Source organism: Centroberyx gerrardi, chromosome 3, assembly GCF_048128805.1.
Source record: "Centroberyx gerrardi isolate f3 chromosome 3, fCenGer3.hap1.cur.20231027, whole genome shotgun sequence".
In the NCBI taxonomy this organism is placed as follows: Eukaryota; Metazoa; Chordata; class Actinopteri; order Beryciformes; family Berycidae; genus Centroberyx; species Centroberyx gerrardi.
Window position 1 is genome coordinate 5,358,026 of NC_135999.1, and position 25,217 is coordinate 5,383,242.

Consider the following 25,217-nt stretch of genomic DNA (forward strand, 5'->3'; position numbering starts at 1 on the left):
CGCCAAGAAATAAGGAAACTGGATTCTTCCTGTGAGGAGGATGTTGCTTTGCCCACCATAGTATTACAAATAACAACTCTTTAGTGGTCACCCACTTGTTTGGCGCAACAGCTGAACTCTACCTTGGAATCAGTGTTCGGTTCACGTCAGATCGAACGAGCGCTGCGAGAAATTGCGTTGCTTCAGTGCTGAGTGGGAAGAGAATGTGAGTCAGATCGGCTTCCGTTGACTCTATTGGCAGGCAATCTGGATTAGACCGTGAGATTTAGGCCCACACCTGACCAAACCTAATTAGACCTGATGACGGGCAAGGGTTTGAGTCAAAAATATTGCTGAAAAATGGAAATATTTGGGCTTTAGTTGCGCTCAGGCCCACAAAAAAGAGCTATAATAGTGGGAGGCTTTCATTCAGGTCAGCCTGGGTTTGAATTTCCATCCCCAAGACGAGCTCTCACCTGGATCTAGATCAGTGCGATGCCACCCAACACACGACCCCACACAACTGTACACTGCTGTTCAGTGATGGTGCTCAGTACTAGCCACTGTCTAAATACAACTGCATCGACTGTGACGAAGCATTTTGATATGTTTGTAAATTACTTTTGACTACGGTACCAGTTCTCATCCTTTATCGTTATTTTTTATGATTTCCATCTAGTCTCCTCCTAGCAGATAGGATTCCACGGGATGATAACGCTAAATATCATGATGTGCCATAAAAGTAGGTAGATTTACACACCGTGCGACATGAGTGCATATGTTCAACGGGGGTTTTTTTTTCGTCGACGAGTCAGCCTTTTACACCCCTTCATTCACCAGTGGAGTAATTTTAAAGTGAACTTTGCCATCATTTGCTCCGGAGTTGTCATCTTGAAACTGGAACGCCCACCACGCGCCGCCTGTAGTCATTTCTCTGACTTAAAGTGGGAAATGAGACGATACAGTGCAGAAACGGTGAGCGCGCTCCCCTGCAGACAGCGCTCATCCCGGTTAGTCCGGCGTAGGATTTCTCCCGGTGTGCTGTGCTGTACGTGACGGCCGCTCGGTATCCACGACATCATCGCCCCCAGAACCTTGTCCACTCTCTCTTGCAATTCTACTGATGTTGTTGTCAAGTATATTAAATGACAGTAAAGATTATATAAATTACAATATGATGGAATTAAAAAATAAAAAAAATAAAAAATACATTTCAGTGTTCTGTATCCGATGAATGATACAAAATAAACTTTGACACTGCACCTTCGCAGAGGCCCGCTGGTCGTGTTGTTTCTCACTGGGGTGATTGCAGAGTTTTACTTCCTTAAAAGCCATTCAGGTATAATTTTAGAAGCACTTGATTGATTTTCCTCCTACCAGAGGAGGACACAGGGGCCCGGGTCCATGTGGAGCAGGAGTCTGAATCACATGGTTCCCATAGGCCTGGAAAGTCTGTGGATTTGAGAAATGAGGCCTAACACTTTTTGAAAATGAAGGGATGACCTTGAAAGTATTTTTAAAAGTTTTTAAAATGTAGATTTTTTTTTTTTTTAAATGTTGATTTTGTTATGAACATGTCTCCGCTCTCTGGTCCTCTCTTTCTGTTTGAGTTGCTATAGCAACCGGTTTAACAAATGATTAAACAAATTATTTCACCAGGATTTAGTGACTTGACAAAATCACAAGTTAAAAAAAGAAAAGAAAAGAGGCCTCTATGATTTCTAATTTCTCTAGAACTTGACCTTACTGACTTTTGTAACGCAACTGTGTCCACACAGTATGTCAACACTTTCTGAAGAATTTTCAGCAGCAATGATCTGCCCTCTTCCTCTCCAACCTTTGTTCAGTATATGAACCTGTTGCTGTGATTTTTAGTTGTTCTCAGCTACAGTAAATCCACATTTTGGACTAAAAGAGGTCTTAAAAAACTACAGCTGATAAAATGAAAACTATTGCTCTTAAGTTGTGGATGTGTTTTTTTGCGCTGTGACTCTGTGGCCTGCTGCTCAGCAGAGTTGGGGTTTGTGAGGAAGCAGTGTGGTCGCAGTGACTGCTGAGAGGTGCCAGAGCTGAAACACTTCCTCGACACTTCCTTATTCTCATCACTCCGAGTGACGCCGTGCATCAACGGCTCAAAAGTCACCTCAGACGAGTCCGAGCAGAGATGTGACCGATCAACCGATTTATCACACACTGAACCTTCATTGTCTTTTTGGAGAGACTTTGATAGAAAACCCTAAGTTACATTCTTAGTGTGAAGTTTGTGTGTGATGTTTGGATGTACTGGAGGAATGTGAAATCTGGTAAGTTTTTGCTAGAAAATATTTTCTTCACATTACTGCATAACCATAAAGTTTGGGTTATTTTATGCGTTTTTGTTAATTATTGTTTTTGTCCTTTATATATAGTATGATAAAAAATCACTTTTGGCCTGTTTTATTTTATTTATTTTTATTTAGCCTTTATTTTACCAGGAAGTCCCATTGAGATTCAAAATCTTTTTTCCAAGGGAGACCTGGCCAAGAAATAGCAGCAGGGATTGCACGATAAAACATACAAAACAGTGCAAAAATACTAAGATCAGAAACAGGAGCACACATCTTGATAGGATAAGACTGTGGATAATTTGTTTGAACTGATTTAGGGGAATAAAACAGTCGAGCTGGAGCTTTCACTGGAGATTGTTGCAGGACCAGGGGGCAAAATAATCAAATGCCTTTTCACCAACAACAGTTCTGATTGTGGGAACTTTAAGAAGAATGCAGGATTGTGATCTTAGACTGTAGGCATTGCTGGCTAATTGGAGTGTGGTCAAATAAGAAGCCATTATCAGTAAACTGTCCTTTTATTTGACCACACTCCAATTTGCCAGCAATGCCTACAGTCTAACATAGATTATGCCTTGCCCCAGACTTTGAAAGAAATATAGATAATATTAGATAGAGTGATATAGAGAGAGATAAGATAAAATATGTTGTTTTGAGTTATACTTTGCATTCAAGAAAATATGACTTAAAAAAAGTCATATTGAATTCCAATTACCTATTGAATGCAGTTATCTCCACTGTATGAATTGTTGTCATAAGGACATACATTATGTAATTATTCCAAAGCTGCAAAATCCAAATTGCAAAGTTGTGGCTAGCTTTGCGCTGTCCTATCTTTCTCTTCAATAGTTTATGTTATTTTAAACTAACATGGGGGAAGCACAAAATATGCAAATGGACTGTTAAATATCTCTTATTAAATATAGGTCAGTCCAAGTGAAGCATTATGATCTCTTAAAGTGAATTGAACAGGAGAATTATGTATGAGCAATTACTAAAGTGATCTGAAATTTTATCACAACTCCTTTGCTCTCCTCTAAATATCCTCCAATTAAACTATATTGTAATTATATATGGTGCATTTGACAGTGGGAAAAAAAATCACTGAGCTGGCATGTGATCATTACATTGTTATCAACACTTTATCAGCACACTAACATGTTTATCCTTACTGATGATTACATAGCTCTACATGTTGCACTTCACTGACTTTGTATGGTGTTATCCTAGGATTTGTGCAGTTTTAAGTACAAACCAATACTATTAAATGTACGGTTCTGCTGCCCTCTCTTGGGTAACACTTATAATTTGTGTGACCCCTTTGCTACAGCTCCCTTACAGTTTCAGTAATTACATGTAATTACACAGTATCACATAATAAAACACGGTCAACTGAGTAAAAAAAAAAAAAACTACTAATACTGCAGACAGACAGAAACTGAACACTTGTTTTCTCTCTGTTTGCAACATCTAACCAAATACAACTGTCTAACCAGGTCCAGTACAGATCCAATCAGGAACAAGTGAATGATGGGTCTATTTGTAACGATACAAATTGTGCCAAGCTGTATCAAACTGTGATTTAATAACAGAAGAGGGACGTCTAGGTCTGCAGAAGTCTATAAATCCACTGATTATGTGTTAAATGACAGATTCCTACAGATGAACCAACGTAGCCGGACATTTGAACGGCATCACCAACGCTGACAGTCGCTGAACTTATTTCATCCCGCAGATATCTTTGATTTACCCGAGTCCGACGGTGCTTCCTCCCTCCTGAATCATGCCTCGTTCGTTCCTGGTGAAGCGAGGAGGGCTGCACCACCTCCGGCCCACAGCGAGCAGCCCCTGCCCGAGAACTACCCTGGTGACGTTCGGCCAACTGGAAAAAAAGAAGGGGTCCTGGGATACATCCTTGGTGTACTCCTCAACAAAAACACAGGATAATAATCACACAGCGATCGATGCATCGTCACAGCAGTATATTCCTGCTGCCTTCCACTCTGATGGCCACCTTCAGCCGTTCAGTCCCAGATCTTATGGTAACTGTCCCAACTTTCTTGTCACTTGCCACTGTGAAACGATCAACTGAAAAGGCAGATTTACTATAAAAATAATCTCAGCAAATACTAGATCATGTTAAAGTATATCATTAGTCTAAGTTTGAGAAGATCATATATAAAAAACAGCCAGTCAACTCACCTGTTTCTCTTTCTTTTTAGACTGTAGACCTGCTGACCCCTTCAGCCCTGCCAATTTAAATGCTTCCAGCCCTGTTGAGAAAGCCGGAACCCCCCCTCTCTCGCCAGTGGGATGGTCCAGGCCTGCTGTGAGCTCAGGATACGGAGAGGAACTCTCAGCGGGATTGGGAGAGTTGATTCAGCGCCCATGGGTCCTGAGGGAGGCCAAGAGCGGTGGCTGCTCTAAGATCAGTGCTCCTGGGGAAGAGTGTCCACTCTGCGGCAAAGTATGGCATCATTCTATGCGGATGACACGTGTCTTATAAATATAGACGGACTGGCAAACAACTGGCACTGTATCTCTCATAAAGATAGTCTTCAGGATAGAGATGCAGTTGCACTTCATAAGTAATATTTGCCTCAAGGAAAAACACTTGAAAGGAAAGCTTGTAGCAGTATACCAATTGTGATCTCCCTCGTCTTTGCAGATGTTTTCATCTCTGTCCAGTCTCAAGTCTCACATCCGCAAGGTTCATGGAAGCAGAGCACCCATGCAAGCAGCACACAACAAGACCAGCAGGACGGACACTGAGCAGCCACCCTGCAGGGGCAAGGTCAGCATCACACCTCTTTTTATATGAAACCGCAATGTATTTCCCTATTTGGCTCAAGTGAATTTCACACAGCTCCGCACAAGCTACTGTAGAGCTTGCGGCACCAGTAGGTCGATGACAAAAGATCCGAAACAGATATGAAATCCTCACAATGCCAAAACCACGGTGCCTGTGTTTTCAGGAGAGGACGTTCGGCTGCAAGGTGTGCGGGAAAGCGTTCAAGCGCTCCTCCACCCTCTCCACTCATCTGCTCATACACTCAGACACCAGGCCTTACCCCTGCCAGTACTGTGGCAAGAGGTTCCACCAGAAGTCTGACATGAAGAAACACACCTTCATACACACCGGTGAGTCTCTGTATGCTGCTTGGTGGTTCTGGGACGCTAGAATGTGGTATTGAGCGTTTCAGCTAATGACTAATTCAGCTCAACACCTGTGATGGGAGGGGCCAGCTTGACATCTGTTGGATGACAACCTCGCAACCCCAAAATGTCAACTTTTCGGGAACTAGGACAAACAGCCTTGTGTTTTGCTTGATCTCCATGCATTTTTGAGTTTATCCAATGGGGTTTTGAAAGGGTTTCATAAGACTAAGGAGTTATAGAATTCGCTCATCCCGTAGAGGAGCATGTAGTCCTTCAATTGGAGTTAAAACATGAAACAAAAAATTGGAGTTGCAAGGTTTTCACATGACAACAGTATTATGTAACTGTTCATCCTAGATTGTGGCATACAAGATAATTGTGTCCGATCCTTTGTATTGGTACAAAGATGTTCATTGTTGGCCTTAGAGTCTTTTTAAGACCTGAAAAGTTGCGTCGCTTTGCTGGGTGACGAATCTGGTTGAGTATCACACTAATTCCAGGAGATCATGCTGTATGTATACGTCTGTATCTGTGACTCTAGCTATATGCATTAAGACTACTGTACCTACTGAGTCTATCACTTGAAAAGCAATATTTATATTTATTTTTGTATTATTACTCTTTGCTTTATTATTGGGGTTTTTTTTTGTTGGTTTTTTGTTTTGTTTTGTTTTCTTTCACTTGCTTTAAATTATATCTGCCTAATATTTGATGTTTGATCTTCATTACTTAGACTGGCCAGTGCTTATTGTAATCATTAATTTTGCATTGCCATTTTCTCTTTGCCAACACAGACCACCTAGCTGACCGAACATCTGAATCTCAAGCACACAAGCACATGAACCAATGCACAGCTGCCATCACACTCATTAATAATCTTACCTGACATCTTACACACAGACACACACAAACACTACCCCGCCCCCCCCCCTCTTTTTTTTTGTATGTATATATTTTATATTTCTTTTTTCACGGAGTGTGACTGTTGTAAGATGATACGAGGGGAACTGGGGTCTCTCTGGGAAAGAGATCATCATCATAGAAAAGGGGAAAATAAATAAATGCGTAAAATAATAACGACGATGACGATAATAATAATTATAATAATAAATAAATAAATACAAAATATATACAAAAACAAAAATACAGAAGGAAAAAAATAAAAAAATAAAAAAATCTGACCAAGATGACCATAGAGCACAACATGGGTGACCGTGATGGGCATACTCCCTCCTAAGGGTCTGAGGGTTGCCTCGGATGGGTGCTGGTCCCCTGACCTCTGTCCCCCTTGTCTTGCTTTCTCCTCCGCTTGTGCTTCGGGGCCGCCCGCCCTGTGGTTGGGGTTCGGGGCTAGGGAGGCCGGCGGTCACTGTATCTAGGGGCCCCCCCACATCCCCCTCCCTCACTCCCACCCAACCACCCTACCAACTAAGCAACCCCCCCCCTTGCATCCCCCCTACACACACACACACACATACACATGCATATCCTGACACTCACTACCACTTTCACTAGCATATTTATACATAGGTAAACATACATGACATAAACACAACATACCAGCATACCTTTTATACTTTTGTAATCAGAACCCCCCCCCCCCCCCCCCCCCCCCCCCCCCCGATGTCTGCCCAACCACCCGATTTGCCATTGTCTCTGTTTCTGTATGTTCTGTATAAGTTTGCTTTGTTTATGTCTTCGACTTATTTGTACTGTTAACTGTTTGCACAATAAAAAAAGAAAAGAAAAGCAAAGCCATGGTAAATCTATTGACTTTGACCGTCTTGAGTTCTCCGGTGACTCCTCACACCCCTTCTGTGTTTCCGTGCCAGGTGAGAAGCCCCACGTGTGCCAGGTTTGCGGCAAGGCCTTCAGCCAGAGCTCCAACCTCATCACCCACAGCCGTAAGCACAGGGAGACCCGGCCCTACCGCTGCCCTCAATGCCTCTACGGCTTCCAGCGCAAAGCGGACCTGAGGCAGCACCAGGAGCACCACTGCACTTACCGCTGACGTTTACCACAGCTGAGTCAAGATGGGCCTTTTCCAATAACAGGATGACCAGGATCCAAAACTGAAATCAGCTGAAATAAACTCTCTTCAAAGGTGTTCAGGGTCATGAACAATCATCACCAAAGCATCTAATCCCTGTATTGTATAAGCACAACTATCTTTTAGGACTTTGGGGGGCAGCCTTTACAAAATGGTAGAACCCTTGGACCAATAACAGTGACTGAGCTGGCCAGGGAAAGGGGGGGGATATCTGTAAGATACAGAAAGCATTGTTTGGGACTGATTCATCACCTTTGCACCAAAAACTTAACATGGAATTTATGGTTCACTTGGCTTGTCATGATGTTTACCACATCCACCAACACATTTGTTTGTAAGCATTGTACAATGTCTGATAGGTACACAACATTATGATCTCAGATTTTATGTTGCATGCTAAAAGTAGTGTCACTGTCTATGAGTAAAACACATTTTGAGCTAATCTCTAATTAAATCGAAATCCTACTTGAAAAAGACAAAAAAAGATAGCTCATATGTTAGCTCATATGTCATATGTATATGTACCTTTTTTTTTAATTAATAGAAAAACAAACTTGGTCAGGATCTGTGACACATGATGGGGTTCTGAAACAAAATGAGCGGCAATGCTGAAGACTACAGCCGATGTATCCAGTTTACAAGAAATGGTACGAGTTTTCCAGGAATTGCTCCTATCTCATTCCCACATGACTTGTCCACATGTTCTGTAGAGCTGTGAGAAACTGAAGGTAGAATTCCACAGTTTAACTGCAGATGAACTTTCACTTTCCCTGCATAGTACACAGAGTAACTTAATCAAACATTGTATAAATATAGCCTATAGCATGGTGTGGGACACTGCTATCAGTATCAACTGATGTGTATCTGTTTGTTTGGATTTTACAATCCTGTACTCTTTGATCTGCCACTCCACCTCAGTGTAGTTAATAGTGAAAATGATGCTTTTTTATCAATGCTCATAACTTATTTTTCAGCAAAAGAACAGAGTGAGAGTCTGCACAGAGCCAAATAAATCAGGAAAGACTGTGGTTTGTGGATTTTCTTTGCATCACGTTTATTCAGCTTATGTTTTGAGATATTACAAACATTAAAACACAATTTTTTCCTTCATGATTTTTAGGAGATACAGAACTTGTTCAGCTTCAGATTTCAAAAACCACCTTTAGTTTTGTACCACTGAGCTCTGGCAACAACATCATTGGAATAGTCTCCACCTGTGGTGTTGGCGTCCACTTGATCATAGGAGTGGACATTCCCATCTCCCATGTTGTAGGCTGCTATCCCTCCTACAGAGACAAACACAAATCAGACACCATATCACAACAGCGCAATTTAGCACTTAGAATGCCTTAGAATGCAAAAACAAAGTGTGAAGGGGGTCTGTATGCCAAGTCTTAAAAATTCAGTAAAACAAACCTTTCAGCTGCTCGTCCTTGTCCCACTCAGGAAATTTCCTCTGGATCCGTCTGATGAAATGAATCAAGATGTCGGTGGCTTGGCTGAGGTGTTCCTCACTGTCCCATGAGCCCACTGGAGTGTGTCCACCTCCGTTTGGATTCACATCAACCTATGGAAACAATATTTCATAGATATCATATCAGAGGAACACTACCAGTGTCGTATTGCAACGTGAGGCACTACTAAGAAGATGTGAGCGAAACAAGAGAATATTGTTAAAACCTGCATCAGTCCAAAGCCATTATACGCTTGTCTCCGCGGGTCCCAGTCCCCCCTGCCGTTCTGGAGTGTATTTCCAGCCCTGGATTCTCTGGAGATGATGGCTGCAATCAGAGCTGGATCAATTCCCTTATTTCGTCCCACGCTGTTGATCTTGGACCTGTACCTGTTCATTCTTCCCAGATCGGTCTCTGCCATAGTATGTGATGCGCTCTCACCTTTAGAAAGTAATCGAAAAGAGAGAAGTAATGTGTCCCAAGTGCAACTAACATCAATTTGTAATTGATGTTAGTTGCACTTGGGACACATTACTTGAATTGAAGTCGTTAGGAAAATGATGGTATAAGTTAAGTTTCATGCAGGTCTGCTGGTCAGATAATCTCCTGGTCTTCAGTGTTTCTCTACTGCAGCATTTACCTTTGTATCCCAGATCGTCCTGCTGAGCAGTTTGCCATGAGGCACCACTAGTTTCAACCTCCATGATGTCTCCATAATCTAGAAATGTTCAATTTGTTAAATTCATCTTCATCTGCACATAAAAATGAACACAATGAGCCTCTATGAGGACTTGAAGGGGTTTTCCAAACAGTTATCAAATTACAAAGGTCACAGAACTTTAGTAATCCTATAATACATTTTAGAAGAATACTACTGAAATATAACAGCAAAATTATAAACTATATATAATATCCTATAAGAGTATTATGAGAATATGTTAGTGATACCCAGGGACAGACTGAGAATACAAAATAGCCCCTGGACAGCATCATTTCAGGCTACCCAGAATCCAAAGTGGGCCTATGGGACAAATATACTTTAAACTGTAACAAAAACAAATAAATATTTGAAAGAGATGACAGCTGACCATACAGTAGGTCAGGAGGTGAAAGGAGGGGCGGGGCCTGGTGGATCGGAGTCATACCAAAACAGTCAGCGGGGCAGGGGAGAGAGAGGCTGGCAGATGTGAAGGATTTTTAGGTAGACATACATTTGTAGGTTATAGATGGGATCTGTGGCATCCATATGTTCGGCCCGAATAGAGGAACCCCGGTGCTCCAGGTGGACAGTCCGCTGTTGGTGAGACCTTGGGATATATCATAAATCACGATAAGGTCGCGAGCAAACAACCACAAGCACACTAAAGGAATAAAAAAAATAATAACTGTATACCACCATGTTCGATACGGTCATTACAAACACACTACCGAGTAGACAGACACACGTGGGCATAGGCTATCATAGTGATACCGTTGGAGATAAATACCAAAACCATACGATAAATAAACTCCATACTGAATATTATAAACACACTAAAAAGTTTCTATAGGAATAGGCTATTAGAGGAATATAGTGTTTTTTCGTTAGGCTATAGTCTTGGTAGTGCCTGTGTATTTCCAGGAGTCTCTCCCGCAGATGAAAATCGTTTTCCCAGCACTATCCCACATTAGTATAAACAGCAAGAGTCCTCACCCATGTTTCAGTCTTCTCTTCCCCTTGAAAAGTTAACACTGACAGACTAGCACAGACCAGCCGAGTGCCCGCTTTTTATCGCACACTTGTGTATGTGCTATACTTTCTGTTTCATATCGACTACGGCGCGTCCTGCACTTCCAATCAGATTTCCTGTTCTGTCCCTGCAGAGGCTTCCTCCCTCGGGAATGGATATGTTACAGCTGCCAGTGGTCGTGGAGGGTGGAGACAGTTCTATAAACCAGCTGATTTACAAGAAATAGCCACACTGACCGGTAGCCTAGTAACGGCACTCAAACACTGAAGCAAAGCCATTCGTTTAGGTCTGCTCAGGACATATCAGACTGTAAACCAGGCAAACTAAGTTACAATAACTGTAAGAAAATGAGACTGAAGTGTTGCATATATTTCAGTAATTGAACTCAGATAAACTATGTGAACTGGGAAGCGCCTCTCCTTGTGAGAAATGGTTTCAGGGGATTCTCACAACAGTGTGGAAAGCAGTCTATACAGATGTTCTGTCTGGGTTAGGGTTAAAAGGTTAAAAGGTCAGGGCCAGGGTCATAGTCTGCAGAGAGGCAGCAAATGGGAACGTGACACTTTGTTGAACATCTACTTTGTCACCTGATAGTTGAGTAGCATTGGACTATCCAAACAAAGTGTTACCCGTTTTTTTTCCATTTCACATTTCTCTACAATTCAAATTCCTTGTGGAAGTGTTTTGCTTGCTAGACGATTAATTTCAAGCTCCCCGGTTTCCAGATAAGAGAAGCTGTCATTTCATAATTTTATCACATTAGATTGTTTGATTTAAGTTTGCATATTATTTGTTATAGGATTCTTCTCTCTTACAACTCTAGCTCTAAGGTTTAAGGAGTGTGAAACCTTGTGAAAAACAAGCTTGTATTGCATCTATCAGCATATCAGTGTTCATAAGTGTGCAAGTGAGCACTTCTCCGAACTGAACAGATGTGTATTTTCTCTTTTTCATAATTTGATTTTGGCAATGATCGTTAACAGTAGAATTCTCCCTGCTAATCCTAATTTACTATTATTATTATTTTTTTTTTTTACTGATTTACTAACCTGATCAGCCCAGCATGAGGATGTTTCAGACTGGTCCAGATTAACCAAAATGGAAGTGAGGATTTTGTTTTTCCCCCTCAGGTCAATACAAGATGCCACACACACTATACAGAGCTGCCAAAAGTAAATAGACATTCTCAAACACTACAAGTTGCTGTTAGAGAATTTCTGAACTTTGACAGCCTAACATATGGCAAGTGCAGCGCATATCAGTGTCTGCTTGCTGTGACTCACTTGAACCCAGACTCTGGTGCCCCCCTTCTATAGGAGCAACTGTGCTGCTGAAATGGGTTCAACTAGACTGACAAACTTCCACATTGACTGGTACAAGGTTGCTGTTTGAGAATTTCTTTGTATATTTTTGGCAGCCCTGTATATATGGCATCTTGCACAGGCTTATTCATCATAAATGCTATATTCATCAATATGTGCTGTGAGTTTTCCAGGAATTGCTCCTATCTCATTCCCACATGACTTGTCCACATGTTCTGTAGAGCTGTGAGAAACTGAAGGTAGAATTCCACAGTTTAACTGCAGATGAACTTTCACTTTCCCTGCATAGTACACAGAGTAACTTAATCAAACATTGTATAAATATAGCCTATAGCATGGTGTGGGACACTGCTATCAGTATCAACTGATGTGTATCTGTTTCAGTTTGGATTTTACAATCCTGTACTCTTTGATCTGCTACTCCCTCAGTGCAGTTAATAGTGAAAATGATGCTTTTTATCAATGCTCATCACTTATTTTTCAGCAAAGGAACAGAGTAACAGTCTCCACAGAGCCCAAGAAATCAGGAAAGCCTGTAGTTTGCATGATGTTTATTCAGCTTAAGTTTTGAGATATTACAAACATTAAAAGACAATGTTTCCTTCATGAGATATGGGAGATACAGAACTTGTTCAGCTTCAGATTTCAAAAACCACCTTTAGTTTTGTACCACTGAGCTCTGGCAACAACATCATTGGAATAGTCTCCACCTGTGGTGTTGGCGTCCACTTGATCATAGGAGTGGACATTCCCATCTCCCATGTTGTAGGCTGCTATCCCTCCTACAGAGACAAACACAAATCAGACACCATATCACAACAGCGCAATTTAGCACTTAGAATGCCTTAGAATGCAAAAACAAAGTGTGAAGGGGGTCTGAACTCATGCAAGTCTTAAAGATTCAGTAAAACAAACCTTTCAGCTGCATTTCCTTGTCCCACGCACGAAATTTCGTCTGGATCCGTCTGATGAAATAAATCAAGATGTCGGTGGCTTGGCTGAGGTGTTCCTCACTGTCCCATGAGCCCACTGGAGTGTGTCCACCTCCGTTTGGATTCACATCAACCTATGGAAACAATATTTCATAGATATCATATCAGAGGAACACTACCAGTGTCGTATTGCAACGTGAGGCACTACTAAGAAGATGTGAGCGAAACAAGAGAATATTGTTAAAACCTGCATCAGTCCAAAGCCATTATACGCTTGTCTCCGCGGGTCCCAGTCCCCCCTGCCGTTCTGGAGTGTATTTCCAGCCCTGGATTCTCTGGAGATGATGGCTGCAATCAGAGCTGGATCAATTCCCTTATTTCGTCCCACGCTGTTGATCTTGGACCTGTACCTGTTCATTCTTCCCAGATCGGTCTCTGCCATAGTATGTGATGCGCTCTCACCTTTAGAAAGTAATCGAAAAGAGAGAAGCAATGTGTCCCAAGTGCAACTAACATCAATTTGTAATGAAGTCGTTAGGAAAATGATGGTATAAGTTAACTAGGGCTGCAACTAATGATTATTTTCATTATCGATTAATTGATTAATCAAAAAAAACAAAGCAAGCAAATCTTATCATTTGTTAAGCTGTAACAAGCAAATGTTTGGTATTTTTACTTGATAAATGACTAAATGACTATCAAAATTATAATCAACTGACTTTCTGTTGATTGACTAGTTGATTAATCAACTAAGCAGGTCTGCTGGTCAGATAAACTAATCTCCTGGTGTTCAGTGTTCTCTACTGCAGTATTTACCTTTGTATCCCAGCTTGTCCTGCTGAGCAGTTCGCTCTGAGGCACCACTAGTTTCAACCTGCATGATGTTTCCATAACCTAGAAATGTTCAGTTTGTTAGAGGGGTTTTCCAAACAATTACAACATGAAATTCCCAAGCTCACAGAACTATAGTAATCCTATAATACATTTTAGAAGGATACTATTCTAATACAACAGCAAAATTATATAATATCCTGCTTATAATAATATTATGAGAATGTTTTAATGATACCTTGGGAGATACCGTTAAACATGATACGGTCACTATAAACTCACTACTGGCAACCACAGGCGTACTGTAAGTCCCTATAGAAATTATCATAGGAATCTTACAGTGACACCATAGGAGCTAAAAAAAAACAAAAAAACAAAAAACATAATGTACGACACAGTCATTACAAACACACTAGTGAGTACTATAGACACACTCCCTATGGGGATATCATAGTGATACCATACCATAGAGATACAAATACCAAAACCATACGATAAAGAAACTCAATACCGAGTATTCTAAACATATTAAAAAGTACCCTATAGGAATATTATAGGAATATTATAGTTATTTTTCGTTAGGCTATAGTCTTGGTAGTGCCTGTGTTTTTCCAGGAGTCTTGCAGCGTGTTCACAGATGAAAAGCGTTTTCCTAGCGCTATCCAATATTAATAAATACCCTCACCCATTGTTTTGTCTTTTCCTGTTATGGTCCCCTTGAAATCGGAAAACTTGGCACTGACAGACTAGCACAGACCAGCCGTGTGCCCGCTTTTTATTGCAGACTTGTGTTAGTTTCAATTTCATATTGACTTCCAATCAGATTTCTTCTTTTGTCTCGTTGGTGAAGACACATAAACCAGCTGATGTGGCTAAGAAATAGCCACACTGACTGTAATAGGTTATGGCATTCTTGCTGCTAGACACAATTTGAAGCAAAGCCATTTATTTAGGTCTGCTCAGCACACAGCTGCAAAACTACAATGATTGCACCTGTAAGAAAATGAGAGTGAAGTGTTGCATAATTATTAGTTCCACAATATTTCAGTAATTTGCTATATTTATCAGTGATGCTGTGAAAAGGATATTTTTTATATATATAAAAAACAACAACAACAAAAAAAAACAACATTTATTTATTTATTGTTTTATTTTATTTTATTTTGCTGGCTTGACACTGGTGCAATGAGCTAGCCTACATCCAGGTCTGGGGACGCCCTCCCTCTGCACAGCACAACGTCAAGGAGCATCTGGCAAAGTGGCAGTTCAGAAGATGCTGTAGTGAAACTGAAACAAACCATTCTTAAGCACGCTCATCCTACACAATGAAAATAAAACTATATCAATCAATCAATCAAAATCATCAATAATAATTCACACCTACAACTAAGGTTAAAGTATAAGCCTAATTGCAGTCATTCTGATGCCTGATATTTTGTCATTCAGCTGCTGTGTGGAATCTAAGTGTAAAGTATGGTATATGACATGACGTATATGATGGTATGTAGAAGCCCTTTGAGACTTGACTGTGATAAAGGGCTATATAAATAAACCAGACTAGACTTGACTTCAAACACTTACTTTTTTCATAGCAATATTACCTTTAGCTCATAGTATAGGCCTAAGTGTTGTAGCCCTGAGTATTTCTACTTGTTCAAACCCCAAAGACGCACCATAATGTTGCATTTTCAGTATTCTGGTCTTAGAGAAACTAATGCCTGGCCAATAGTTATCAAGTTCAATATTCTGGACTGGCCTAATATCAGCAGGTACACAGTGAAATGGACTGGGTCACTTCCTTCCTGGACAGGACAGTATTGAAACTGGCGCCCCTGGGACCTGCAGATGGCACTACTGCTCATGTTATGCTTTTTGGGTTTAAAAGCCTTGTCTGTCAGCCAGGGTTGGGTCCATTGATGAACTGAATTGAGAATGCATGGTAAAGTCCAGTTCAATTCCTGGAATTTTCAGAATTGGAACTGAATTGGAATGACAGGAAACAGAACTTAATTCCATTAAATTCAATGAAATTCCACTTCTAAGAGTTTGTCTGGACTTGCTAAATATTATACATCAAACATTGTGAATCCAATAAAAGACAGTTCAACAAATCAAATACATTCAATCATAATGCATGTTATGATTACATGTTAAGCATCACATACCACCTGAAAGGTCCCTTTAACATTTTGTGATATTCAGTATTGATCATAACACTAATCTCAGATATGTGGTAAGAAAAGAAAAAAAAAATCCCAATTCAATTTCAATTCTGTTTCCTATAGATTTGTAGGTAACTCTACTTACTCAGACAAGTCAGGTCATGGTCAACGAGGTGTGTAACGTTTATTGATAATCAAGAAAAACATTGACTTGCCAGAGGCATGACGTCATGCAAGAGAATGGAACGCGTCGGGCGACAGGGGGGAAACTGTGATTGTTCTTTATAGTCAATCTCTATCATTTGACTAGCCATAGTCTATTTATTTGTCTTTATTGCAAGCTTTTTTTTGACTAATATACTCACATTACAGCTCATGTATTCCTTAATAAAACATAAAAGGAAACATATAGATGAAAACTCGTGGAAGAGTGAGTACATTGTATTTAAAGTGCGGGAGAAAGATGTTGTTGTGTTTTTCTTATCGTCTGTGGTAAGAATGAGCTAACTTTGAAGATTCTCACTCTGCTTTTGCAGTAACAAACATTTTATCACCATTTTAATTTGTCGACTTGCGTATTTCTGTAGTTATTTAGCATTATGCTGCTAGTAGCATGCCGCTTTCCCTGCCACTGATGCCAGACCGGGGTGACGTCATGGTGGTTTTTCTAGTTCTCTGGCGTCATAATTTATCTGACGGTCAGCAAGCGGTAACAAGTCTCAAATCGTTTGGACTCGATTCGGGGCACGTTTCAGTGCTGTTATAACATGTTTCAGCACTGGTTTTGAAGAAAAAAAAACGAACTCTTTTTACATTAAGGCTAACTTTCCTCGGGGCGAAATGTTGTATGACAACATGGATGTTTCAAACAGGGAGGAACAGGCCTGGAGGTTAGCTTCAGAAGAAACAGCACAAACGTGAGTCTCAGTGAATCCACATTAATTGCTTTGAATGAATTTGTCTGTATCTGCTGTCTCATATGTTATGAGAGACAGACATCTTAATCAGTCAGGGTATTATAAACCTTTCTGGCCTGGTCTGTGTGTGTGTGTGTGTGTGTGTGTGTGTGTGTGTGTGTGTGTGTGTGTGTGTGTGTGTAGGGAAAAACAGGAGCTGCGTGAAAGGACCCTGCAGCTGGAGTTCAGCATCAGACAGCAGAGGAAGTTAAATGAGGAGATGGAGGAGTGGGTGGAGATGATGTACTACAACGATGTGGCAGAGTCAGTCAAAGTGCTCCGGTCTGAGAAGAACCGCCTCTCTGAACAAAAGAAAACGTAAGAAGCCAGACATTCAATTCTCTCCTTCCCTAAGCAATAGGCAACATTTTCTGCACATTGGCCACATGTGCTGACGCTTTACAAAATTCCCCAGGCATTTTAATAGTTTTTTGGAACCTCCAAATGAAGGGTTTGGTTGCTGGTTGGTCCCTAGGCTCAGGCAGTCCGTGGCTAAACTCTGCGAGGTAGAGGATGAACTAGCGCAGGCCTGGGACCGTCTGTCTGAGGGGAAGAGCGTCAACAGGAGCAACGAGAGCCACATAAGAGAACTGGTGAGCGACCAGACTTCCGTTTCTTCCTTCCTCCCTTTGCACTCTCCTTCTCTATCTCCCTCTTAAAGTCATTCAGTCGTAGTAGCCAAACCTACCAGCCACAGACAAACTTTACCAACAATCATTTCCCCGATTCTATTGCTTGTATTTGTTTTTGTGTAGAAAAAGAAACTGGAGTCCCTGAAAGAAGAGGAGGAAGAGATCAAAGCCAAGGTATGACCTTTGACCCTGTCAGATTACCACAAGTGAAACAACCATTTACTCTCATCCATCTCTTCTCTCTGCGCTTGTCTCTCCCATGTACTTTTTCATCAGCTAACCGCAATGACAAATTAATTCCACAATAGTAGAGTCGTAAAGTTGACCAGCCACAGCCAAAATGTAGCAGCAATTAGGTGGTGGCTGGCGTTCATTTCCCAGCATCCTCCTCTGTATTCCACTCTCGCTCTGACTTGGTTGTCTTTCAGCTGGCCCGACTCCAAACCCCGAGCCAGAAGGATAAGAACAAGCTCAGCGATCTGTGGGCCACACTGCAGGTTCTTCAGGTAACTGGGCTTCACTGGCTCCCTCTCTCAGTTCAGTTCAGAAAGCTTTACTGGCAGGAGTTGCAGTTCAGTACATACTGGCAACAATTTGGATGTAATCAATGCTAGGAGCAGTAATGAATATTGCCAAATAATGCTGTATTGATAAATGATGAATAAATCTTTGACCCATCTACACTGTTTTTATTAGTTTGTTCCAGTAACACAGTCCATTGTTATGTTGTGTGTTCTACAGCACCAAATGAAGCAGGTTCAGCTCGACCTGAAGCAGAAGGATGAGCTCAAAGAAAAGGTACAAACAGCCTGAAGCCTCTGGAAGGACTAACTTCCCTCTCACTACCAAGCACTGCCCGCTCACAAAGCTTGACATAAAATGCCCGTGTAAAATGCCTCTCGTATTTCAACATGAATACGCTGACAGAGTTGTTGACAAGTGTTTGTGTGTCTGATAGAATACTTTGCAGTTGAAACAGCAAGCCGAAGAGTTGGAAGAGGATGGTAACATCACAAAGGTACGTCCTGCACAGAATGCGTGTGTGTGTGTGTGTGTGTGTGTGTGTGTGTGTGTGTGTGTGTGTGTGTGTGTGTGTGTTCATTGTTGTGCCTATCTGACATGTGTTCTCTCTTTCTCCTGAAGGACCTCAGAGAAAACATCAGGCACCTTACCACCCAGTTGGAGAGCAAACAGCAGGAGGACTTATTGTAAGTTGAACATTTTCTGCTGCTCACATATCTCCAACATTGATTTTAGAATACAAGGAGACCTGTGAACTACCTGCCAAAGTGGCTGATAGGGTTGACAAACTTACTAATCACAGTCAAAATGGACCAGTATTTGCCTGGTGCTCATTTACCAACCTGGGTGAAGGAAGACAAACTCCTAAGGCCGGATGTTTGTTGAGTGCCCTGTTTTCTCTCATGTGTCTGTTATTTGGTTTGATAGTGCTGGACTGGTGTATTTCATGGCTGGAGGGGGATCATCTGGACGTCCCATGTCCTTGTCTGATGATGTCAGCATCCAGGCTGAAGAGTTGAGAGATGAGGCTCCGGCCAAAAGGTAAACCTGTCACATCACAGCACAGCTATGCTGGACTCAGATACAAGCTCTATTTGAGCCTTCCTATGAGGGGCAGTCTATGACTTTGTACCCATGTTGTACCCATATTCTATTGGGACCTTTCATGTAATTGTCATGTAATTACAATTTCATATGATTACAGTATGGCGGAAATTAGTAAGCACTATGACAATGCACAAACAATTATATTAAAGGACTCAATAGAATATGGGTATGGATGATTTAAAAATATGATTTAAGCCCTCTTTGCGGGGCATTAGTATTACCAGGGGAGGTCTGATGATTGGTAATTTTTACCTCAGTACTACAGGAATTTTATCCCGTCTGGAACAAACTTGTCATTGATTCTCTTTCTCTTTAGATTAGATTAGATAAAACTTTATTGATCCATGTGGGGGAAATTTGATCACTGTAGCAGTAAAAGTAATAGGATTCAGCAGGGGAAAAAGCCCAATAGAATATAAACACACAAGTGGAATATAAAATAAGCAGTACAAGAGATAATGGATTTAAGCACAACTTGTTTCTGACTGAAATTACCGATGTACATGGGCAAAATCAAATTATTGGCCTCATCGTGCTAATGCCGTCCGGAGAGGGCTTTAGATATAGTTTTAATGTTGCCTCTTCTTCTACAATCACCCTAATTTCTCTATCCATCTGTGTGTGTGTGTGTGTGTGTGTTTAGCTGGTGGCGTTACTGGGCTGAGGGCCTAGCTAAAGGGGCCAAGGCAGCAGGAACTTTGACCCTGGTCTGCCTCCTTCCCCTCGGCATGGTGGCCTCCACGGTGCCTCAAAACTTCAGCATCGACTGTGACGTCAGATGCCCCATCTGACGTCACCTGGTAGATCCCAACGGCAACGTCTACCGGGACGCTGTGCCTGTTTTCTGTTTTCTAGACAAGATCTGATCAATGAAAGTAAATCAGTCTCACAACATCTGAGATCACTGATTATGAAACAGATAGTCCCGGTCCTCAGTTCTGATTGGCCGAAGCTGTTGCAAAATACCCCTAGAAAACAGACACATTTGACTGCATACCAACTCATTTAAATCGGCACAAACCAAAAATCACCACTCACACCACGACTTAAGTGTCACTCAGCAATCACGCTGTCAAGCTACTGTTCAGTGTTGTACATTGATAGGTGGAAATATAACATTTAATTATTACTGGTAAAAAAAACAAAGATGTCTTGAACATGTGTTTTTGTTTTGTTTGTGTTACCATCATTTTATAAAAAGCAATAACCCATTTGAGGCCGTGATTTACAGTGATTTTAGACCCGTCACTCCTCTTAGCTGAAATGTAATTTCTGTACAGCACTGTGTCAAGTGCCTTATTGCATTTAGAAACAATGATAGAAACAACACAAATGTTCAATAAATCTTTTGTTAATGGATAATAAATAATGATTAAATGTTAATTCTTCTGCTTAGCAATATTCTACTTGAACAATAGCTCAACAACGTGGTTTCTGAGTGACACATAGCTGGAGTGCTCGTCAAATCTAATAGGGATAATTGGTTTGTTTTTTCATTTCACTTTCATACTGCAAAACAGTTGCAAAATACTGTAATACAGTTGTGTTCTCTCTGTGTTTGAAAGCTTTTAACAACTCTCCCACTAGAGGTGCTGTAACTGGCAATGAATCTTTGTCATTGGAAGACTCAAGGCAATTCAACAAGACAAATATTAGAAACAATCATGTTTATTCCAGTTTGCTTGTCTCTTTCATTCTTCTGTTTTTGGAGAGGCTGTTTCCTGTAAAATCATAAGAGGAGAAATAAGATGATTGTGAAATAATAAAGGAGAATCCCATGAAGATCTCCACTATAGGCTGAGTAAGATTATCTCTGTCCCACTGACTTACAATGTGGAACATAGTTGATCTTACTCCCTTTGGGGAGCCCATCACTCTCTGACCATTAGCATTTATATTCACACATGTCTGGTCATAAAAGTTGCCCATTCAATATGGCCAGACATGTAGTGGTAAATAAAAAGATGGGTAAACTATGATCTGAAGTCAGTGATTATCATAAGGCAAACAACCACCAACATAAATACAAATCAATTATATTTTCAGAAATGCATTAATTCGTGTTTTTTTTTCCTAAAAAGATAATCATATAATTAACATCAGTTTGATACTACTTACTATAATGTATACTCAGAATTGAATATTGTAAACATTGCTGTTGGCCTAAATAGGTGGGTAAATTGTGTTCCAGAAATACAACAGTAGGTAAACTAAAGTGGTTTACCCTACATGACATCCTGATGATCTGATTTGTACCTACGCTGGAACTAAGGTCATCTTAGTCCTTTCATGAAACCCACACCTGAATGACCTCTATGTTGCCTGGCATGCCCTCACTGGCAAAGCACTAAGCCAATGTTTTCAAAGCTTAAACAAATGATTCTTGAGCTTTCTCAGCTCTGGAACCAGATTTAGTCAATTCAGTCTCAGTACAGCTCATTGAACAACCTGGTACTCTGCCACGTGGGGACCAGGTCCCTCAACCCATGTTACTTTCCCATGGTTCAAGAAACACTGAGTTAAATTAATCCTTTGTTATTGAGGAAGATGTAGATTTGAATTGGGTCAGCTGCATTAAGATACTGTATGAATCGCAGCTCAACCAGGGAGCCCACAATCCAGAGAATTATAGTAATCACTGAGCCCTATCATACACTGAAACCCTAAAAACAATCAAGAGAACCAACAGCCGCCAGTGACATTTATCATCCCCAAAAGGGCCATTAATGATCAACGAGAAGCCAAACAAGCAGGGAGTCCTATCGTACCCTGAAGTGCTCCCAGCTGCTGATTTCTGAATAGAAGGCGTCCCCGGGGCAGGAGGTGTAGTTCACCACCTGTCTGTGCCCGTGGAGGGTGAAGTTGGCAGCCAGTCTTCCTCCGTTTACTGCGCACTGGACCAAACGATGGCGCAGCAGGTCCATGGAATGGCGGGGCGGCACGGTGGAAGAGTAGTTACCAATGATCGACACACCGTACCCCATGGAGTTGAGCCCCCTGGTGTGTCTGCCGATGTAGTTCCACCCTCTGCCCTCGTAGACATAGCCGTCAGAGCCCACCACAAAGCTGAGGACACAGAAAGTTAGAGAAAGAAAGTATTGATACCCAATCCATTTTAAAGTGGAATCCAATCCATTTTCAAAAATATGTGCTAATATGATAAATGATGCATGTAAACAGTGGCTTTCTGGCAAATACCTACACTGAAATTAACTATATATGAATGACCTCCTATTCAAGCCAAGGTACCTACCTGCATTGCATTTGTTACACCCAACAAGATTGGTTACCTGTATCCAATGTCGCTCCAACCGCGGTCTTCCTGGTGGAAGCGCTGCATGGCCCTCATGTTTCTAGAGCACCTTGGGAAGGACAAACAGGGCGAGGATGGCTCATAGGTGTGGTGGATGTAGAGAAAGTGGAGGGGCAGGGACAGTGGCATAGGTGTACCCCGATAGGCCTCTGCCCCCCACTGGCACCGAGGGATGATTGGAGGGCAGTCTGTGGAGAGGAGAGAGGATGATCATTTGTTTTAATTCGGGGATGGAGTTCAGTGCACATATCAACAGCAGATTAGAGCACCAGACAACTTGCCATTTCTCAAACTTTGTCAAATCTTCAACATTTCCAAGACTCTAGACTAGAGGTTCTAGCCAGAATCGCCACACCACACTTAATGATAGTGTCTCCATGAATGAGGCACAAAATAACCAGCAAGAGTAATTACTCTACAGGACTCTTTGACCCTCCCAAGGACAAGCCTTGGGGCCCTAAGTGAAACTTTTCTGAGCTCACCCCAGTACTTGTGGACAAATGCTTGCAATCCATCCTTCACCGCCTTGTCCACCCCAGTGTCCAGGGCAATCCATTCTGTCTTCTCCAGCTTCCAGACCAATGCTAGTGTCTCCATCACCTGCCTGTAAGGATCAAGAGGCTCCAGAATGGATCTAGAGATCTCCCTTCGCCTCGGGCTAACATGGCTAGATACAGCGTCAAGCCCCTGCCCCTCATGCAGAACATAACTGTAGTATCTTTTCAGAGTCTGGCTGAGGGCCTGTGGTTGTTCAGATGCGGATACATTGCTGAGGTCAGCGCCCAGTATAGCTCCATCCATGCCCCCGTTGATGAGGGCATCAGTGGCCAAAGTAGGCGGCCAAGACAGCTTGAACATCTTAGGCTGGAGCACACTGTCCCAGCAGCCGTCTGGCCCCAGGCGGTGAGACGGTGGGAAGTCCTGAAGGCTGAGGAAGGACAGGCCCAGAGTTCTGGCTAAGGTGAGAGGGAATAGCCCAACAGCTGGTGCCGCCTCTATCTTGGCTTTCAGTCCCACCTCGAGGCCTAGCAGCAGAGGTGCCAGGGCTACCGTGGTGCCATCTGGGGCGAGAACCACCCCTCGTTCCTCCCCTTGGTCTGTCACAATGTGGTGGATGGCCTTGTCAAAAAAGCTGAAGGACGAGGCATTCAAGATGGCTGTATCTAGGACGTGAGCGTCACTGAGGTTATTCGAAGCACCCAGGAAATGGACGGTCAGTGGATCATCGTGTCCGGCAGTCCTCCGGAGGGCCCTGACCAGAGCCAGAGGGGACAGGCCAGGGTTGGAGTCCTCAACCTGCTCCACAGCACTGATGAAGCTCACCATGTTCCGCAGGTGGACACCTGACAACAAAGCAAGTGGAGAAAGAAAAAGAGAGAGAGGAGCATTGCAGTGCTTTATTAATGAATGAACAAACAAACAAACAAATTCTTTAGTTACTTAAGATGGCACTCATGCTGTGGTCCATCCTACATGGCTTTATAAAACACAATTTAACACAGATGTCAACATGGGTCATATTCAGTAGCCAGTAGAGAGAAAGTGGACGATGGGTTGCCATAGGTAGAAAACAACCAAACGTAATATTATCAGTATGCCAAAAAGAAGCGATGTAATAAAGAAAATAGCTTTAGATAAACAGGTTGTGAATGTTATCTACACATGTAGATAGAGCTGTGTGCATTTGTAATCATCTCATTATTAATGACTTATTTTATTGTTATTTGTTGGTCTTTCCATTTCTCCTTCTTTAAATTATGCTTCATAATTGTATGTAACTGAAATTTTCTTCCTTTTTTCTTTTTCTTCTCTTTTTAAGAAAAGCCTAACTAGGGACAGGAGTTGGAAAGTAGCAGCTATAATCAACTTGTTTGTACAGTTGAAGTGGCACTATGTTAATTTGTATTGTCCTTATCAAATAAACTAATAAATAATATAAATAAATGTTAATGTTCTGAAACACAAACGTCTACATATCTTGAATGAATTGAAGTTACCTGTAGGTCTGCTGTAGACGGTGCAGTAGGATACAGCCAGGAGAAAGAACGAAGCTCCAAACCAAGTCATGTTGAGTCTCCTAATTGTTGCTTTTTAAGTAAGCACCTCTCTGTAAAAATGAAGCTAGGCAACCAAAATGAGGCTTTCTCCCAACTGAATGATCATAAACCAATGCGACCTTACTTGACTTAAGGAAGGCATGAAGGAACTTCTACAATAATCCCATGCAGCCTTTCCAAAAAGTTGTATTGAATAGCGCAGGTTGTACTCTTTGCAACAACTTCAGAGACTCGCTGTGTAGGTGTATTTGTGTAGGTGTATGTGCGTGGTTCCAGTATTGTGTCCCAATAGGGGAGGGTACTCTTTGTACACTGATGTCTCCAAATATTGATTAGCCCTGGGTTAAAGTGTGTCATGTAGTCTAGGCCTGTTAGTTTACTTTATGTATAGGTTACCAATAAATACTTTCTAGGAGTATATTAATATTGGTTTGTATCACTCTTTCTCCATAAGACTATTTACAGCTTTGACACCTATTTCATATATCATTCAATAAACATCATTTAAGTGAAAGATATAGCAGGCTTATAGTTAATGTTTACCAGCTCATGTGACATGCGTGGGCCTGTTTATGTGCTCACTAATGACACATGGTGACAATGACAAATAAGGAAACAAGATCAGACGCAACATTTCCTTTCTCAACAGTAGTTACAGACACTCTACCTGACCTGTTTTCACAG

The 25,217-nt window shown here is 41.6% G+C and overlaps 4 protein-coding genes across 5 annotated transcripts; 1 reads left to right on the forward strand and 3 right to left on the reverse strand.

The window, feature by feature from the left end:
- The first annotated feature begins 2,035 nt into the window (after positions 1-2,035).
- On the forward strand, positions 2,036-7,999 carry LOC139929593 (uncharacterized). Its single transcript, XM_071922541.2, has 6 exons — positions 2,036-2,282; positions 4,042-4,348; positions 4,529-4,773; positions 4,975-5,100; positions 5,282-5,447; positions 7,298-7,999. The coding sequence occupies exons 2-6, from the start codon at positions 4,090-4,092 to the stop codon at positions 7,474-7,476; spliced, it is 975 nt and encodes a 324-aa protein (XP_071778642.1). The 5' UTR covers positions 2,036-2,282; positions 4,042-4,089; the 3' UTR covers positions 7,477-7,999.
- Positions 8,000-8,558: 559 nt separating this feature from the next.
- LOC139929614 (lysozyme g-like) lies at positions 8,559-14,573 on the reverse strand. Of its 2 annotated transcripts, XM_071922564.2 has the most exons (6): positions 10,663-10,831; positions 10,181-10,276; positions 9,610-9,687; positions 9,196-9,410; positions 8,932-9,082; positions 8,559-8,801 (listed from the first exon to the last, which is right to left on the reverse strand). In XM_071922564.2, the coding sequence occupies exons 1-6, from the start codon at positions 10,664-10,666 to the stop codon at positions 8,665-8,667; spliced, it is 681 nt and encodes a 226-aa protein (XP_071778665.2). In that variant the 5' UTR covers positions 10,667-10,831; the 3' UTR covers positions 8,559-8,664. The 2 variants fall into 2 exon arrangements, with proteins under 2 accessions (XP_071778665.2, XP_078138830.1); XM_078282704.1 differs by lacking the exons at positions 10,181-10,276; positions 10,663-10,831 and adding an exon at positions 14,470-14,573.
- Positions 12,248-14,515, reverse strand: LOC139929615 (lysozyme g-like). Its single transcript, XM_071922565.2, has 5 exons — positions 14,470-14,515; positions 13,770-13,847; positions 13,201-13,415; positions 12,937-13,087; positions 12,248-12,803 (listed from the first exon to the last, which is right to left on the reverse strand). The coding sequence occupies exons 1-5, from the start codon at positions 14,471-14,473 to the stop codon at positions 12,667-12,669; spliced, it is 585 nt and encodes a 194-aa protein (XP_071778666.1). The 5' UTR covers positions 14,474-14,515; the 3' UTR covers positions 12,248-12,666.
- Positions 14,574-20,844: 6,271 nt separating the features above from the next.
- pglyrp2 (peptidoglycan recognition protein 2) lies at positions 20,845-24,543 on the reverse strand. The gene is made up of 5 exons (XM_071922563.2): positions 24,474-24,543; positions 22,959-23,819; positions 22,454-22,664; positions 21,932-22,229; positions 20,845-20,884 (listed from the first exon to the last, which is right to left on the reverse strand). Exons 1-5 carry the CDS (start codon positions 24,541-24,543, stop codon positions 20,855-20,857), a joined length of 1,470 nt encoding a protein of 489 aa, XP_071778664.2. The 3' UTR covers positions 20,845-20,854.
- Positions 24,544-25,217: the final 674 nt, after the last annotated feature.

Excerpts from the sequence above, each read along its gene's own strand:
- LOC139929614 (XM_071922564.2), bottom strand. Across the intron at positions 9,411-9,609 it reads GGACGATCTGGGATACAAAG|GTGAGAGCGCATCACATACT; the intron begins GTAAATGCTGCA and ends TACTTTCTAAAG. Across the intron at positions 9,083-9,195 it reads ATGGCTTTGGACTGATGCAG|GTTGATGTGAATCCAAACGG; the intron begins GTTTTAACAATA and ends TTGTTTCCATAG.
- pglyrp2 (XM_071922563.2), bottom strand. The coding sequence starts at position 24,543 with ATGACTTGGTTTGGAGCTTCGTTCTTTCTCCTGGCTGTATCCTACTGC. Across the intron at positions 23,820-24,473 it reads CGTCTACAGCAGACCTACAG|GTGTCCACCTGCGGAACATG; the intron begins GTAACTTCAATT and ends CTTTGTTGTCAG. Across the intron at positions 20,885-21,931 it reads GCAGCTGGGAGCACTTCAGG|GAAACAGCCTCTCCAAAAAC; the intron begins GTACGATAGGAC and ends ATGATTTTACAG.
- LOC139929615 (XM_071922565.2), bottom strand. Across the intron at positions 13,416-13,769 it reads GGACAAGCTGGGATACAAAG|GTGAGAGCGCATCACATACT; the intron begins GTAAATACTGCA and ends TACTTTCTAAAG. Across the intron at positions 12,804-12,936 it reads CAAGGAAATGCAGCTGAAAG|GAGGGATAGCAGCCTACAAC; the intron begins GTTTGTTTTACT and ends TTGTCTCTGTAG.
- LOC139929593 (XM_071922541.2), top strand. The coding sequence starts at position 4,090 with ATGCCTCGTTCGTTCCTGGTGAAGCGAGGAGGGCTGCACCACCTCCGG. Across the intron at positions 4,349-4,528 it reads GTTCAGTCCCAGATCTTATG|ACTGTAGACCTGCTGACCCC; the intron begins GTAACTGTCCCA and ends CTTTCTTTTTAG. Across the intron at positions 5,448-7,297 it reads ACACACCTTCATACACACCG|GTGAGAAGCCCCACGTGTGC; the intron begins GTGAGTCTCTGT and ends TTTCCGTGCCAG.